Below are 12,529 nucleotides of genomic sequence, written 5' to 3'. Positions count from 1 at the left end.
GAGAGTCCCTTGGACTACAAGGAGATCCAACCAGTCCATTCTAAAGGAGATCAATCCTTGTTGTTCATTGGAAGGACTGATGCTAAAGCTGAAACTGCAATACTTTGGCCACCTCATGTGACGAGTTGACTCACTGGAGAAGAGTCTGATGCTAGGAGGGATTGGGGGCAGGAGGAGAAGGGGATGACAGAGAATGAGATGGCTGGATGGCATCACCGACTCAATGGACATGAGTTTGAGTGAACTCTGGGAGTTGGTGATGGACAGGGAGGCCTGGCGTGCTGTGGTTCATGGGGTTGCAAAGAGTCGGACACGACTGAGCAACTGAACTGAACTATCATAATTATGGTAAAAACCAAGGACTCTCCCTCCCTCCTGTCACAGGAATAGGAAGATATCCGTTTACTAACCTCTACCTATGCCAATTTTAGGTGTGTTATTCTGATCATTCCATTAGATGATATATCTATATGTTCCATTAGAAAATATAACTTAATCTGCACTCAATTTCACTGTGTTGCATTCAGAAGTCTTCAGAACAGGGGCCATAATGTACTGCTGGATTTTTTTTTCCGTGCCTATGGAAGCAGCATTAATAATGTAAGAAATCCATGCAATTTTCATACTTCAGAGAGTGAAAATACAGTATGACCATAAGGGGAAAAGAAAAACCCGCTCTGTTCTGAAAGCCCCTGACAAGTGCTGAGCTCTCCTGCTTAGGTCAGCGTGAATGGAGGTACCACGTTTCTGTCTGTCCTCAGTAACAGTGCCCCATGCTTGCTTACAGAACGACGTGGCTGCGCTTCTGAAACCAATATCGGAAAAGATTCAGGAGATCCAGACTTTCAGAGAGAGGAACCGGGGAAGTACGATGTTTAATCATCTCTCAGCCGTCAGTGAAAGCATTCCCGCCCTTGGGTGGATAGCCGTGGTGAGTCCAGCTGGAACGTCAGCCCTGCACCTCGTCGGGTTTTTGGAGTGTTTGGGGGAACTCGTGGCCACCTCCAGCCTCCTTCATCCTTCATGAAAGGAAGGTTCCTTTCAGGCTGAACACAGCAGCTCTTTCTTACCCCCACTTGAAGTTCAGGGCTTTGTGTTCTGGGATGCAGGAAGCGTTTCACCAATCCTTACAGAACAAAATTTGCCTCCAGTTTTCCAGTTGACATCTCCATTGCTTCTCTTCTTCTTTAAGGCATTTTCTTTCTTATCCTATATTTTTTTTCTTTCTATGCTTGGTTGATGGCCCTCTTCTCTCAGTCCCCCAAACCCGGTCCTTATGTCAAGGAGATGAACGACGCGGCCACCTTTTACACTAACAGGGTCTTAAAGGACTACAAACACAGGTATGTACTTTCTTTTACTGACCAAATCTTCAATTGATTGTTTCTTAAACATTTGTCCCCAGACTTCCTACAGTTCATTACTGATTCCTTTCAAAGGCTAATTGACTATAAACATTAAGGAAAAAACCCTCTTTGTAGGTAAAGCAAAGTAGAAAGTGAAATCAATGATCCAGATAATATGTGTGTTTTAGAAAGTCTTGCCTCAATTCTCTGGTAATGAATAAACTCTCCCAACAGGAATGCATGTCACTCTGTTAGCTGTCCCCACAATAAGGAGAGGTCTGTGATGATTTGTGACGGACCAGCCCTAAATGGACAAAACTTGAGTGAGTGTTAGTCACTCAGTAGTGTCTGACTCTTTGCAACCTCATGGACGATAGACCGCCAGGCTCCTCTGTCCATGAGATTCTCGAAGCAAGGATACTGGAGTGGGTTGCCATTTCCTCCTCCAGGGGATCTTCCCAACCAAGGGATCGAACCCTGGTCTCCTGCATTGCAGGTGGATTCTTTTACCGTCTGAGCCACCAGGGAAGCCCATTGATCAAAATAGAGTTGGTGAATGAGCAGAGAGAAGACAGGGAGTTTCAGGAAAGAAACTAGAAGTGAGGAACAGAAATGAGATGAGACAATAAACTGGGCCAGTGAGAGCGAGACCAGAGCTTGCGTTCAGATGGAATGAGTTGGGTGGACAGAGACATCGGTAAGAACAGCCACCATTCGGAGAGCTGTTGAAAGGTCACAGATGAGCTGAATCAGCAGGTTTTGCCTGGAGAGTGAGCTTGAAAGTTCATGCAGTCTCCAGCACAAGTAACAGGTCCTAGAGAGCCTCAGAAAGGGGCTAGAATTGGAAATGGGACCCAATGAGGACAAATATAAAGAAATATCAACTGGGGTTTCCCTGGTGGCTAAGATTCTGTGCTCCCAGTGCAGGAGGCCCAGGTTCAATCCCCAGTCAGGGAACTAGATCCCACATGCCGCAGTTAAGACCTGGCATGGCCAAAATAAATAAGTAAATAATTTAAAAAAAAAATGAAATGTGTGCCAATACATTTTTTACTACCAAAAAAAAAAAAAGTCACACTCAGCAATCCCACTCCTAGATGTATTTCCAAAGGAAATGAAAACATAGGTCCACACAAAAGCATGTACATGATTTCGTAGCAACATTATTTATGGTTGGTAAAATGTGGAAACAATCCAGATGTCCATCAGCTGATGAATAGATAAGTAAAATGTGTATCCATACAAGGTTATATTATTCAGCTGTTTAAAAAATTAAGTAGCAGTATGGATGAGCGTTGAAAACATCATGTTGAGTGAAAGAAGTCAAACACAAAAGACCACGTATTGTATTCCATTTATATAAAATTCCAGAATTGGCAAATCCTTAAAGACAGAAAGTAGATTAGCAGTTGTCTAGGGCTGGGGAAGATCCCCTGGAGAAGGAAATGGCAGCCCCCACTCCAGTACTCTTGCCTGGAAAATCCCATGGATGGAAGAGCCTGGTAGGCTACAGTCCATGGGGTCACAAAGAGTCGGACACGACTGAGCGACTTCCATTCAGGGCTGGGAAAATTGGGTAGAAGTGTGGAGTAACTGCTAATGAGTATCGGGTTTCTTTGGGGGGGTGATGAAAATGTTTTAAAACTGACTGTCGTAATGATTGCACAGTTCAAACTGAGCTATTGAGTTGCATGCCTTGAATGGATGAATTGCCTAGGATATGAGTTATTTCCCAGGAGAGCTATTATACTAAACAGAATAAGACAAAAAGCACCACAGTACTCTCCTCTCGTGGAGTTTAGTTATTCTGTGTTAACTCTTCTAGGAAGAGCAGCTCTAGAGAGTTCTGACTTCCACACACCTTTTTCCCTCCTGAGGTCTCTTCCACCCTAAGGAAGCTTCACTTAAGCTCTGATACTCAGTAACAGACTCCCTGTACCCATAGAACTGTGGTTGAGTGCCCAGTGATACAACAACTCCAAATGTTGCCACTTTGTGTTAGAGACTACAGAACTGTGCAGTATGAAAGAGAATAGGCATCAGAAATGCAAGACAATCTGCCCACATAAAAATAGCAGTTCAGGAAAGAACAAGTTGCAAAAGCGTGTCAGCATTAACAGCCCACAGTGACTTCCACATCATAAAAGACCTCTTTACCTAGTCCCTTCTTGGGACGTACAGACACACACCTGTACCTGCCTATTCGGGACACCTTAGCCACCTCCTGAGCCTCTGCCTTCTTGAGCATCAGCCTTGGAAGCCGTTTTTGTTTTAATCTCAGTTCATCAGCTCCTGCCCTCCCAGTCCCTGCTTGAGTGTGTCTTGGGGGCCATGGTGTGAGTGATTCTCTCCAGGTGTCATACAGCCAAGAGAGTGAAGAGTTTGCACTTTTTTGTGCTCACACAAAGAAAGTTTAGTATTTGTTCCTCTTGATCAGCTATTAGGTAGAAAAACTACTTCTGACAGCATCAAGGACAATCCATTTAAACTTAATGGACCACCCGAAGACATTGTAGTGTGCTGGGGAAATGCATTCAGTCGCCTAAGTCACCATGGAACTTCCAGGAGTGCCAACCTGAACAAAGCAGAATACTCCACAACCGCTTCCTCACACCCATTTATGTGCACACCCAAGACAGCAGTGCCTGCACTTTGTGTGGGCTCAGTGAGGGCGGCGGGGTGTTGCGGACTCATCAGTGAGCTATCACCAGTGTGGCAGGCTCTGCTGCCTGACAGACAGGCCGTGGGTGGAGGAGTAGAAAGGCAGGCTTCCTTGTGGTTTACACAGAAGGGCTGTGGGCAGTGACTCTGCATCTGTGCAGTCTTTTCAGCTGGCTTGACTGGCTGCTCAGCTCTTTTGTCAATAAATGAAAAGAGCAAGTTAATTATTTTGACTTTCCAGAGGTAAGGCTTTTCTGAGTCATAGTCATTAAAAGTCGCCCATCCCTCCTATAGCTTCTTCCAGGGGAAGTGGAACTGAGGCTGAGTTGTCAGCTCCGGAAGTATAGTTAAGTCCTCCTCAATTTGTTGTCTGTTAGACACGGGCTTCCCTGGTGGCACAGATGGTAAAGAATCTGCCTACAATGTGGGAGACCTTTGTTCGATCCCTGATTTGGGAAGATCCCCTGGAGACGGGAAAGGCTACCCACTCCAGTATTCTTGCCTGGAAAATCCCCAGGGACAGAGGAGTCTGGTGGGCTACAGTCCATAGGGTCACAAAGAATTGGACACAACTAATCTCAGAGTCTGCCTGCCTTTGGGTTAAAAGGGACATGTTGTTATTCCTTACTACACGTTTAGCTAGAACTTTCTTCAAGTTAAAATGGTACTGCTGCTGCTGCTAAGTCACTTCAGTCGTGTCCGACTCTGTGTGACCCCATAGACGGAAGCCCACCAGGCTCCCCCTTCCCTGGGATTCTCCAGGCAAGAACACTGGAGTGGGTTGCCATTTCATAGTTAAAAGAAAAATAATTTGCCTGTGCAGGTTTGGACTTCATGTGTTAAGCTTTTTAACAGAAGTATATTGAATGTGCAACCTGCTTTTTCTAGAATGCGTACAGACTGTATTGTGCATACATATGTACATATGCACATGTATGAATTAAATGACCATACAGTAGATAAATATGTGGATTTGGGGGTTTGACCGTAATATTGAAAGGAAGTGACAGTGAAATATTTCATAGATTTGATTAATGTAGTCAGTAAATCTAAAAATGTGGAACAAAATCACTCATGTTTTTCCTTTTTGAGGAGCAGATAATTATGAGCTCAGTTCCCCATTTTCCTTTTCTTAAATGGCATGACTTAATACGCTGGAGTTCTAAACATGCTCATGGTACTTAGAACTTTTCAAGGAAAGCAAAATATATCCAGAGACAAGTCATTATTGACAAAGGCGAAATAATAGAGATTTTCTTCCGATATTGTCTTCAGATTAATGGCCCAGGTTTATGCTTAAATTTTTGGTAACAGATTTCATCATTTTCTCATTTACCACTACTTTATTCAAAGTAGAAAAAAATGTGTGGTTGGAAATTATCCAAAGGAAATGCAACTATTTTTGCCTGTATATAGCACAAGTTTAATGTTTCTAAGAGTTCTTCCAATCCTATATGTTAATCTAGTTTTAAAAGGTAAGTATTTTACCACTTCTTGGTTGAGTAACATAGGAATAAAAATACTGGCCGTGCCCTGCCTAGCTTTCATTGTCATTATGAGTATCAACTTAAGGTAATCTAAGTGATTGTCCCTTTACAACTATTGAGTGTTACCTATTTGTAGGAAATCATTTTTCTTACTATAGCAACTTTTCTTATCAGTCCAGAATTCTTCTATTTGGTTATACTTTCAGTCGAATAATTCCACAGATTATTAGAAAACAAGCCAAAGGACCTTTTTCTTTTTAGTACCATTCTCCTGCCTGAAAGCGCATTGTTTTCCATTTTGCATCAGAAGCAATACAGAAAGAAATGATCTCCCCTCCATATTCATCTCTCCGTGAGAGATGACACAGGAATGAACTGACTGGCTTTGGTGGGTGCTCTCTCCTCAGGCCTCTCTGCTCCACACCAGACCTCAGGGCACTCGGCTCCTCTCAGGGCAAACCTGGACCGTGTCTTTTCAAGGTTCTTTTCAGACTCAGTTCACAGTTACTGGACTAGAAAGACCATTGTTCCAGAGTCATCTGGTGTTTTAGTTATTAGATTGCCATGTGCCTTCCAGTGTTGTTAAATTTTTATTTTAGATCCTAATTCCCCTCTCTTCCACTCTCTTTTATGACAAAGTGATCTACGTCATGTGGATTGGGTGAAGTCATATCTGAACATTTGGAGTGAGCTTCAAGCATACATCAAAGAACACCACACCACAGGCCTTACTTGGAGCAAAACAGTAAGTACCCAGCCCTGTTCCCCCTGGGTAACAAAAGGTTATGAAGATACTCATTCTCAGTAGCCTGGTAATTTTAGAATTTACCTCAAGGAAAACATAAAATATACCTGTAGAATCTGCTTATAAAAAATGCCGTTGGCATAGGAAAGTCTGGAAACTGCCTGCGTGATAGACAAAAAGGAAATGGTTGAGTTGTCAGTGGTAAGAACCTAGTGGAATGCTCTGCAGCCATCAAAATAACAGATACGGTGATTACAGGTAATGAGATATACCATTCAATGCTAAGTAATAAAGTAGAGTGCAAAAGTTAATGAGCTCTAAGATGACATGTTTATTAAGAAACTGTGAAAGTGAAATTGAAGGAAACGATATTTTAAAATAGTTGTAATTTTAAGCAGATAGAATTATGAATATAATTTTGTCATGTTTTAAATTTCCTTTTGGCATTTTAAAGTTTACTAAGTAGTATTTTTTGATACTTAGGCAATCCTAGTGATTTGAATGGTATCCCGGTCCTAGGATAGAACCCCAACCTAAGTCTGTTCCGGCTTGAATTCCCATAGAAGATTCTGATTTGATGTTTGCCCTCTTCCCCTTGTCTCTCTTGTCATCTACTCTCGCTGATCCAGCGCTACCAAATTACCTGCAGAATGCTGAACACGTGCAGTGCTTAGATTGCACCAGTTCACACTGTTGTTTTTCAGATTTTGCAAGTCTAATATTTAACCTTATTTGCAATGTCCTGAATAGCTATTGTATAAGCATTAGTGGTTCAGTGGTAGAATTTTCACCTGCCACGGGGGAGGCCTGGTTCGATTCCCAGCCAATGCAAGAGCACACAAATTTTAGATCTTCCCAGGTGGCACCAGTGGTAAAGAACCTGCCTGCCAATGCAGGAGACATAAGAGACATGGGTTCAATCCCTGGATTGGGAAGGTCCCCTGGAGGAGGGCACAGCAACCCACTCCAGTTTTCTTGCCTGGAGAATCCTGTAGACAGAGGAGCTCTACTGTCCATAGGGTCGCAAAGAGTCGAACACAACTGTAGCAGCTTAGCATGAACATATATCATGTTCTGTGACCTAAGTTCCCTGGGGAACTCTTTTCTCTAAGACTGAGTTCCGACATCACCTCGTTAAGAAACTTCATTGATCTCCACTGGCACCCTGTCTGGGCTGGTGATCTTCCTCTGTGCTTCCTTCACATCTTGAATATACCTCAGGCATAGTCTGTCGCATATAGAATTGTAAAAATTTATGTTTTTAGATCTCACCCACAGAATTGGAAGCGTCTGTGTCTCCAGGTCCTCACATAGTGCCAGGCATGGAGGAGGTACTCAGTAAATAGTTTGAACTAAACTGTGACTTAGGAGACGCTTAAGATCTTCCCTGCTCTTTAAAATCTCTGCACTTGTTATGAAAAGGCTTCCTGTGGGAACTTCCTTCCATTTGAAATGAATGTTAGGGACTTCCATAGTGGTCCAGTGGGTAAGACTCTGCACTCCTAATGAAAGGGGCCCCGGCTCGATCCCTGGTCAGGGAATTAGATCCCACATGCTACAGCTAAGACCTGGTGCAAATAAAAAATAATAAATATATAATGTTTTTTATTTTTAGAAAAAGAAATAAAAAGACAGCTTTCCGTTGTCACAGTAGATGGTCTAACCAGAATAAATGTTGAGAAGATGAAATGGCACATTTGTGAATTCAGTTTAGAGGTAGAATGCTCACTCTCCCCACAGCCATAACCAGCAACTAACCCTCGTGCTGAATGTTGATGTCAGTAGCACAGGATTAATACCAGGACAGAGTTTGTGATTTTTCAGGGTAGTGTAGAACTCCTGTATTTGTTCCCCAGCCCTTGACCTCTAATGACTGATGCTTCTTTTAAAATTCTACTTGGCCTGTTTTCTCCATAAGAAATGCAAGATATTGCATACTAGTTATTTTTCTTCTGCCCACAATATTATGATTTCTGTGAAGAGAGTTCAAAAACATGTGAAGGGTTTTAATATGGATGAGTATATGTGGTAGGTAGGTCTTTGTGTAGATTAATTAGAATTATTTTTCATAATGTCCAATGAAATGCTATTTGGCTATAGATCAGTTTGTTATAAAAGGGACTTGTCACATGTTTGCCATGGAGATAGGACATCATGAGAGAACAGAAAACTAAATATCAAGAGTCCTTGGATGTCTTATTGTTTCATAGTTAGATAAATGGAAAAGGAATGAGAATCCATTTGTGGAAAATAATTGTGTCAACAAATGCTGGCCTATTAATTCTCTAATAGTGCTCATGGAAAATGAGTGGAAAATTACTTTTTAAATGGTTTGAATACCTCTAATGCAATGTAAAAAGCTGAGTAATTGTGCTTTGAATATAAAAGAGAAGGATTGACTATTACAGAAAAATAAGTGTAGTTGTTTTCCTTTGTTCCAGAGTAAATACCTATCTTTTCATTATGTTCTTTAGAAATATATACTTTGTAACAATGAGCCTTAAACTTGAAAAGGCAACCCATAGTAAGAAATACCTTTTAGACACACACACACACACCCCTCCTCACAATACTCCCAAGTTTCACAAAATACTTTGTCTTACCACATGGAATGCATTCAGATATTTTCTCTTGTGTTTTACTTTTTTAATTAAAATCTTGGCTGAGACCCACAAATTGACATCATGATCAATTTGAAAAACATGTTATAAAACAAAATGTTATATTTATATAAGTATAAATATTTATTTTGTTGTTGTTCGGTCACTCAGTCATGTCCAGCTCTTTGCAACCCCATGGACTGCAGAATGCCAGGCTTCCCTGTCCCTCACTGTGTCCTGGAGTTTGCTCAGACTCATGTTCATTGACTCAGTGATGCCATCTAACCATCTTCTCATCCTGCCTCCAGTCTTTCCCAGCATCAGGGTTTTTCCAATGAGTTGGCTCTTTGCATCAGGTGGCCAAAGTATTTGAGTTTCAGCTTCAACATCAGTCCTTCCAATGAATATTCAGGACTGATCTCCTTTAGGATGGACTGGTTGGATCTCCTTGCAGTCCAAGGGGCTCTCAAGAGTCTTCTCTAGCACCACAGTTCAAAAGCATCAATTCTTTGGCGCTCAGCCTTCTTTATGGTCCAGCTCTCACATCCAAATGTTTATTTGTTTATATAAAATATAATCCTTAGAGCATACATTAGGAGACATGGATTGCCGTAATAATAGGGACAGCTGTTATTTATTGAGCATAAGTTATGATATGGGAAAATTCTATTTAAAATGGTAACTGTTATAAAGCAGAGCAGCTGCTTCACTTCTTTCATGGAAACATTGTATGATAAAGTTTTGACCAGATACTAAAAGTGAGGAAAAAATATATAAGAGAATGTTGGCTCAGCAATCACATCATATGTGCAAAATCTTTAGACAAGTTTTAAGATATTGCATAGAAATATATTTCGTATTATTTTTGCACTCATGGGCACAATAAAGGACAGAAATGGTAGGGACCTAACAGAAGTGGAAGATATTAAGAAGAGGTGGCAAGAATACACAGAACTGTACAAAAAAGATCTTCACGACCCAGGTAATCACTATGGTGTGATCACTCACCTAGAGCCAGACATCCTGGAATGTGAAGCGAGTGGGCCTTAGGAAGCATCACTACGAACAAAGCTAGTGGAGGTGATGGAATACCAGTTGAGCTATTTCAAATCCTGAAAGATGATGCTGTGAAAGTGATGCACTCAGTATGCCAGCAAATTTGGAAAACTCAACAGTGGCCACAGGACTGGAAAAGGTCAGTTTTCATTCCAATCCCAAAGAAAGGCAATGCCAAAGAATGCTCAAACTACCACACAATTGCACCCATCTCACACACTAGTAAAGTAATGCTTAAAATTCTCCAAGCCAGGCTTAAGCAATACATGAACCATGAACTTCCAGATGTTCAAGCTGGTTTTAAAAAGGCAGAGGAACCAGAGATCAAATTGCCAACATCCACTGGATCATGGAAAAAGCAAGAGAGTTCCAGAAAAACATCTATTTCTGCTTTATTGACTATGCCAAAGCCTTTGACTGTGTGGATCACAATAAACTGTGGAAAATTCTGAAAGAGATGGGAATCCCAGACCACCTGACCTGCCTCTTGAGAAACCTGTATGCAGGTCAGGAAGCAACAGTTGGAACTGGACATGGAACAACAGACTGGTTCCAAATAGGAAAAGGAGTACGTCAAGGCTGTATACTGTCACCCTGCTTATTTAACTTACATGCAGAGTACATCATGAGGAACACTAGGCTGGATGAAGCACAAGCTGGAATCAAGACTGCTGGGAGAAATATCAATGACCTCAGATATGCAGATGACACCACCCTTATGGCAGAAAGTGAAGAAGAACTAAAGAGCCTCTTGATGAAAGTGAAAGAAGAGAGTGAAAAAGTTGGCTTAAAGCTCAACATTCAGAAAACTAAGATCATGGCATCCAGTCCCATCACTTCATGGCAAATAGATGGGGAAACAGTGGAAACAGTGGCTGACTTTATTTTTCTGCACTCCAAAATCACTGCAGATGCTGATTGCAGCCATGAAATTAAAAGACACTCCTTGGAAGGAAAGTTATGACCAACCTAGACAGCATATTGAAAAGCAGAGACATTACTTTGTCAACAAAGGTCTGTCTAGTCAAGGCTATGGTTTTTCCAGTGGTCATGTATGGATGTGAGAGTTGGACTATAAAGAAAGCTGAGTGCAGAAGAATTGATCCTTTTGAACTGTGGTGTTGGAGAAGACTCTTGAGAGTCCCTTGGACTGCAAGAAGATCCATCCAGTCTGTCCTAAAGGAGATGAGTCCTGGGTGTTCATTGAAGGACTGATTAAAGCTGAAGCTCCAGTAGTTTGGCCACCTGATGCAAAGAGCTGACTCATTGGAAAAGACCCTGATGCTGGGAAAGACTGAGGGCAGGAGGAGAAGGGGACGACAGAGGATGAGATGGTTGGATGGCATCACCAACTCGATGGACATGGGTTTGGGTGAACTCTGGGAGTTGGTGATGGACAGGGAGGCCTGGCGTGCTGTGGTTCATGGTGTCACAAAGAGTCAGACACGACTGAGTGACTGAGCTGAACTGAAAAGTTGAGGTTAAAAAAACTATTACAAAGTATATTATAAAAATTATAGTTTTTAATTTTAAATCTAAATTATTAAAAACCACATTCAAGATTCTAAAACATAATCCCTAGCATAGATCAAACTAATTTCTTCTCATTTACTATGGCCTGGTGACTTACCAGAAAAGTAAATCATAAACATTTATAGCCAGTATCACAACATTCTTTTTCTTTTTATTTTTTTGTCTTTTTCAGTTATCTGTTTAAATGTAGCAGTGTGTATGTGTCAGTACCAAACCTCCAGTCTACCTCCTTCCCTCCACCCTTCCTCCCTGGTCACCAACCATGAGTTCATTCTCTGAGCATTCTTGCAAAGAAGAAGGACAAGGCTATTAGAATTATCTGATAAAATAGTCTTTGGGAGGAAAAAATTAATAAAAATAATTTCATTTATTTGCCCACTGATCACAACTCTGCAAAAAGTATGTATTTCTAAAACGATAAGGATCAGAGAGAACGCAGAAAGGTGGGGTGTTGGCCTTCATTCACACTACAATATTCAGACGTTTTAAGGAATCCATTCCATCTCAATGGGCAAATTCAAAAGGCTTATGGTTATGAACATCTCAAGTATTTTGAGGAACCGCCCTTTGTTCTGTTTTCAGATTGGCCCTTGAGATTTGAGCTCTGTGGGGTTTGAATGACCAACAACATGCTGCTCTGGGCTGAGTTTCCAAGCGTGCATTACTCTGAGAAATCTTTCCCCTTGAGTTAACAGTTGGAGCTGAACATATTGCTTCCACCATCCAGCCTTTGTGTTCAGACTGCAGCTGTGCCAGGCAACTGTTGCTCCCTTAAGTTGTCCCACGAAATATAAGTCTTTGAGGCCAGCGATCTTTTGGGACGGTGATTGGAGAGAAGGTCCGTGTGTGTGTGCACGAGTGTGTTGGCATCGGGATGGGTGTGTTTGAGGGGAAGACGCAGCTGTTTAGTAATGTGTCTGGAATTTCTTCTTACATTTACTGTGGTAAATGGAATCTTCTCGTTCTGTAAGCATTTCTTCACATGACCGTGGATGGAAATACTCGACACCGAAAACGACTTGCAGTTTTCATTTAGTTTAATCATTGCTAACTCTTTCTCCATATTCATTTACTCTCCTCGGCACTGGATTTCAAATGCAC

The 12,529-nt window shown here is 41.6% G+C and overlaps 1 protein-coding gene across 2 annotated transcripts in view; it reads left to right on the top strand.

The window, feature by feature from the left end:
* The window catches only part of CAP2 (cyclase associated actin cytoskeleton regulatory protein 2), a 136,098-nt gene that overhangs the window by 92,591 nt on the left and 30,978 nt on the right, over positions 1 to 12,529 (top strand). For both annotated transcript variants that reach the window (XM_055405864.2, XM_055405863.2), the window contains exons 5-7: positions 788 to 931; positions 1,258 to 1,343; positions 6,134 to 6,239. In XM_055405864.2, coding sequence (XP_055261839.2) covers positions 788 to 931; positions 1,258 to 1,343; positions 6,134 to 6,239 — 336 coding nt within the window. The remainder of the gene's footprint in view (positions 1 to 787; positions 932 to 1,257; positions 1,344 to 6,133; positions 6,240 to 12,529) is intronic.

This window comes from Moschus berezovskii, chromosome 23 (genome assembly GCF_049115385.1).
Source record: "Moschus berezovskii isolate FMDL1 chromosome 23, NW_MosBer_1.0, whole genome shotgun sequence".
Lineage (NCBI taxonomy): Eukaryota > Metazoa > Chordata > Mammalia > Artiodactyla > Moschidae > Moschus > Moschus berezovskii.
This window is presented reverse-complemented; position numbering and strand designations above follow the sequence as displayed.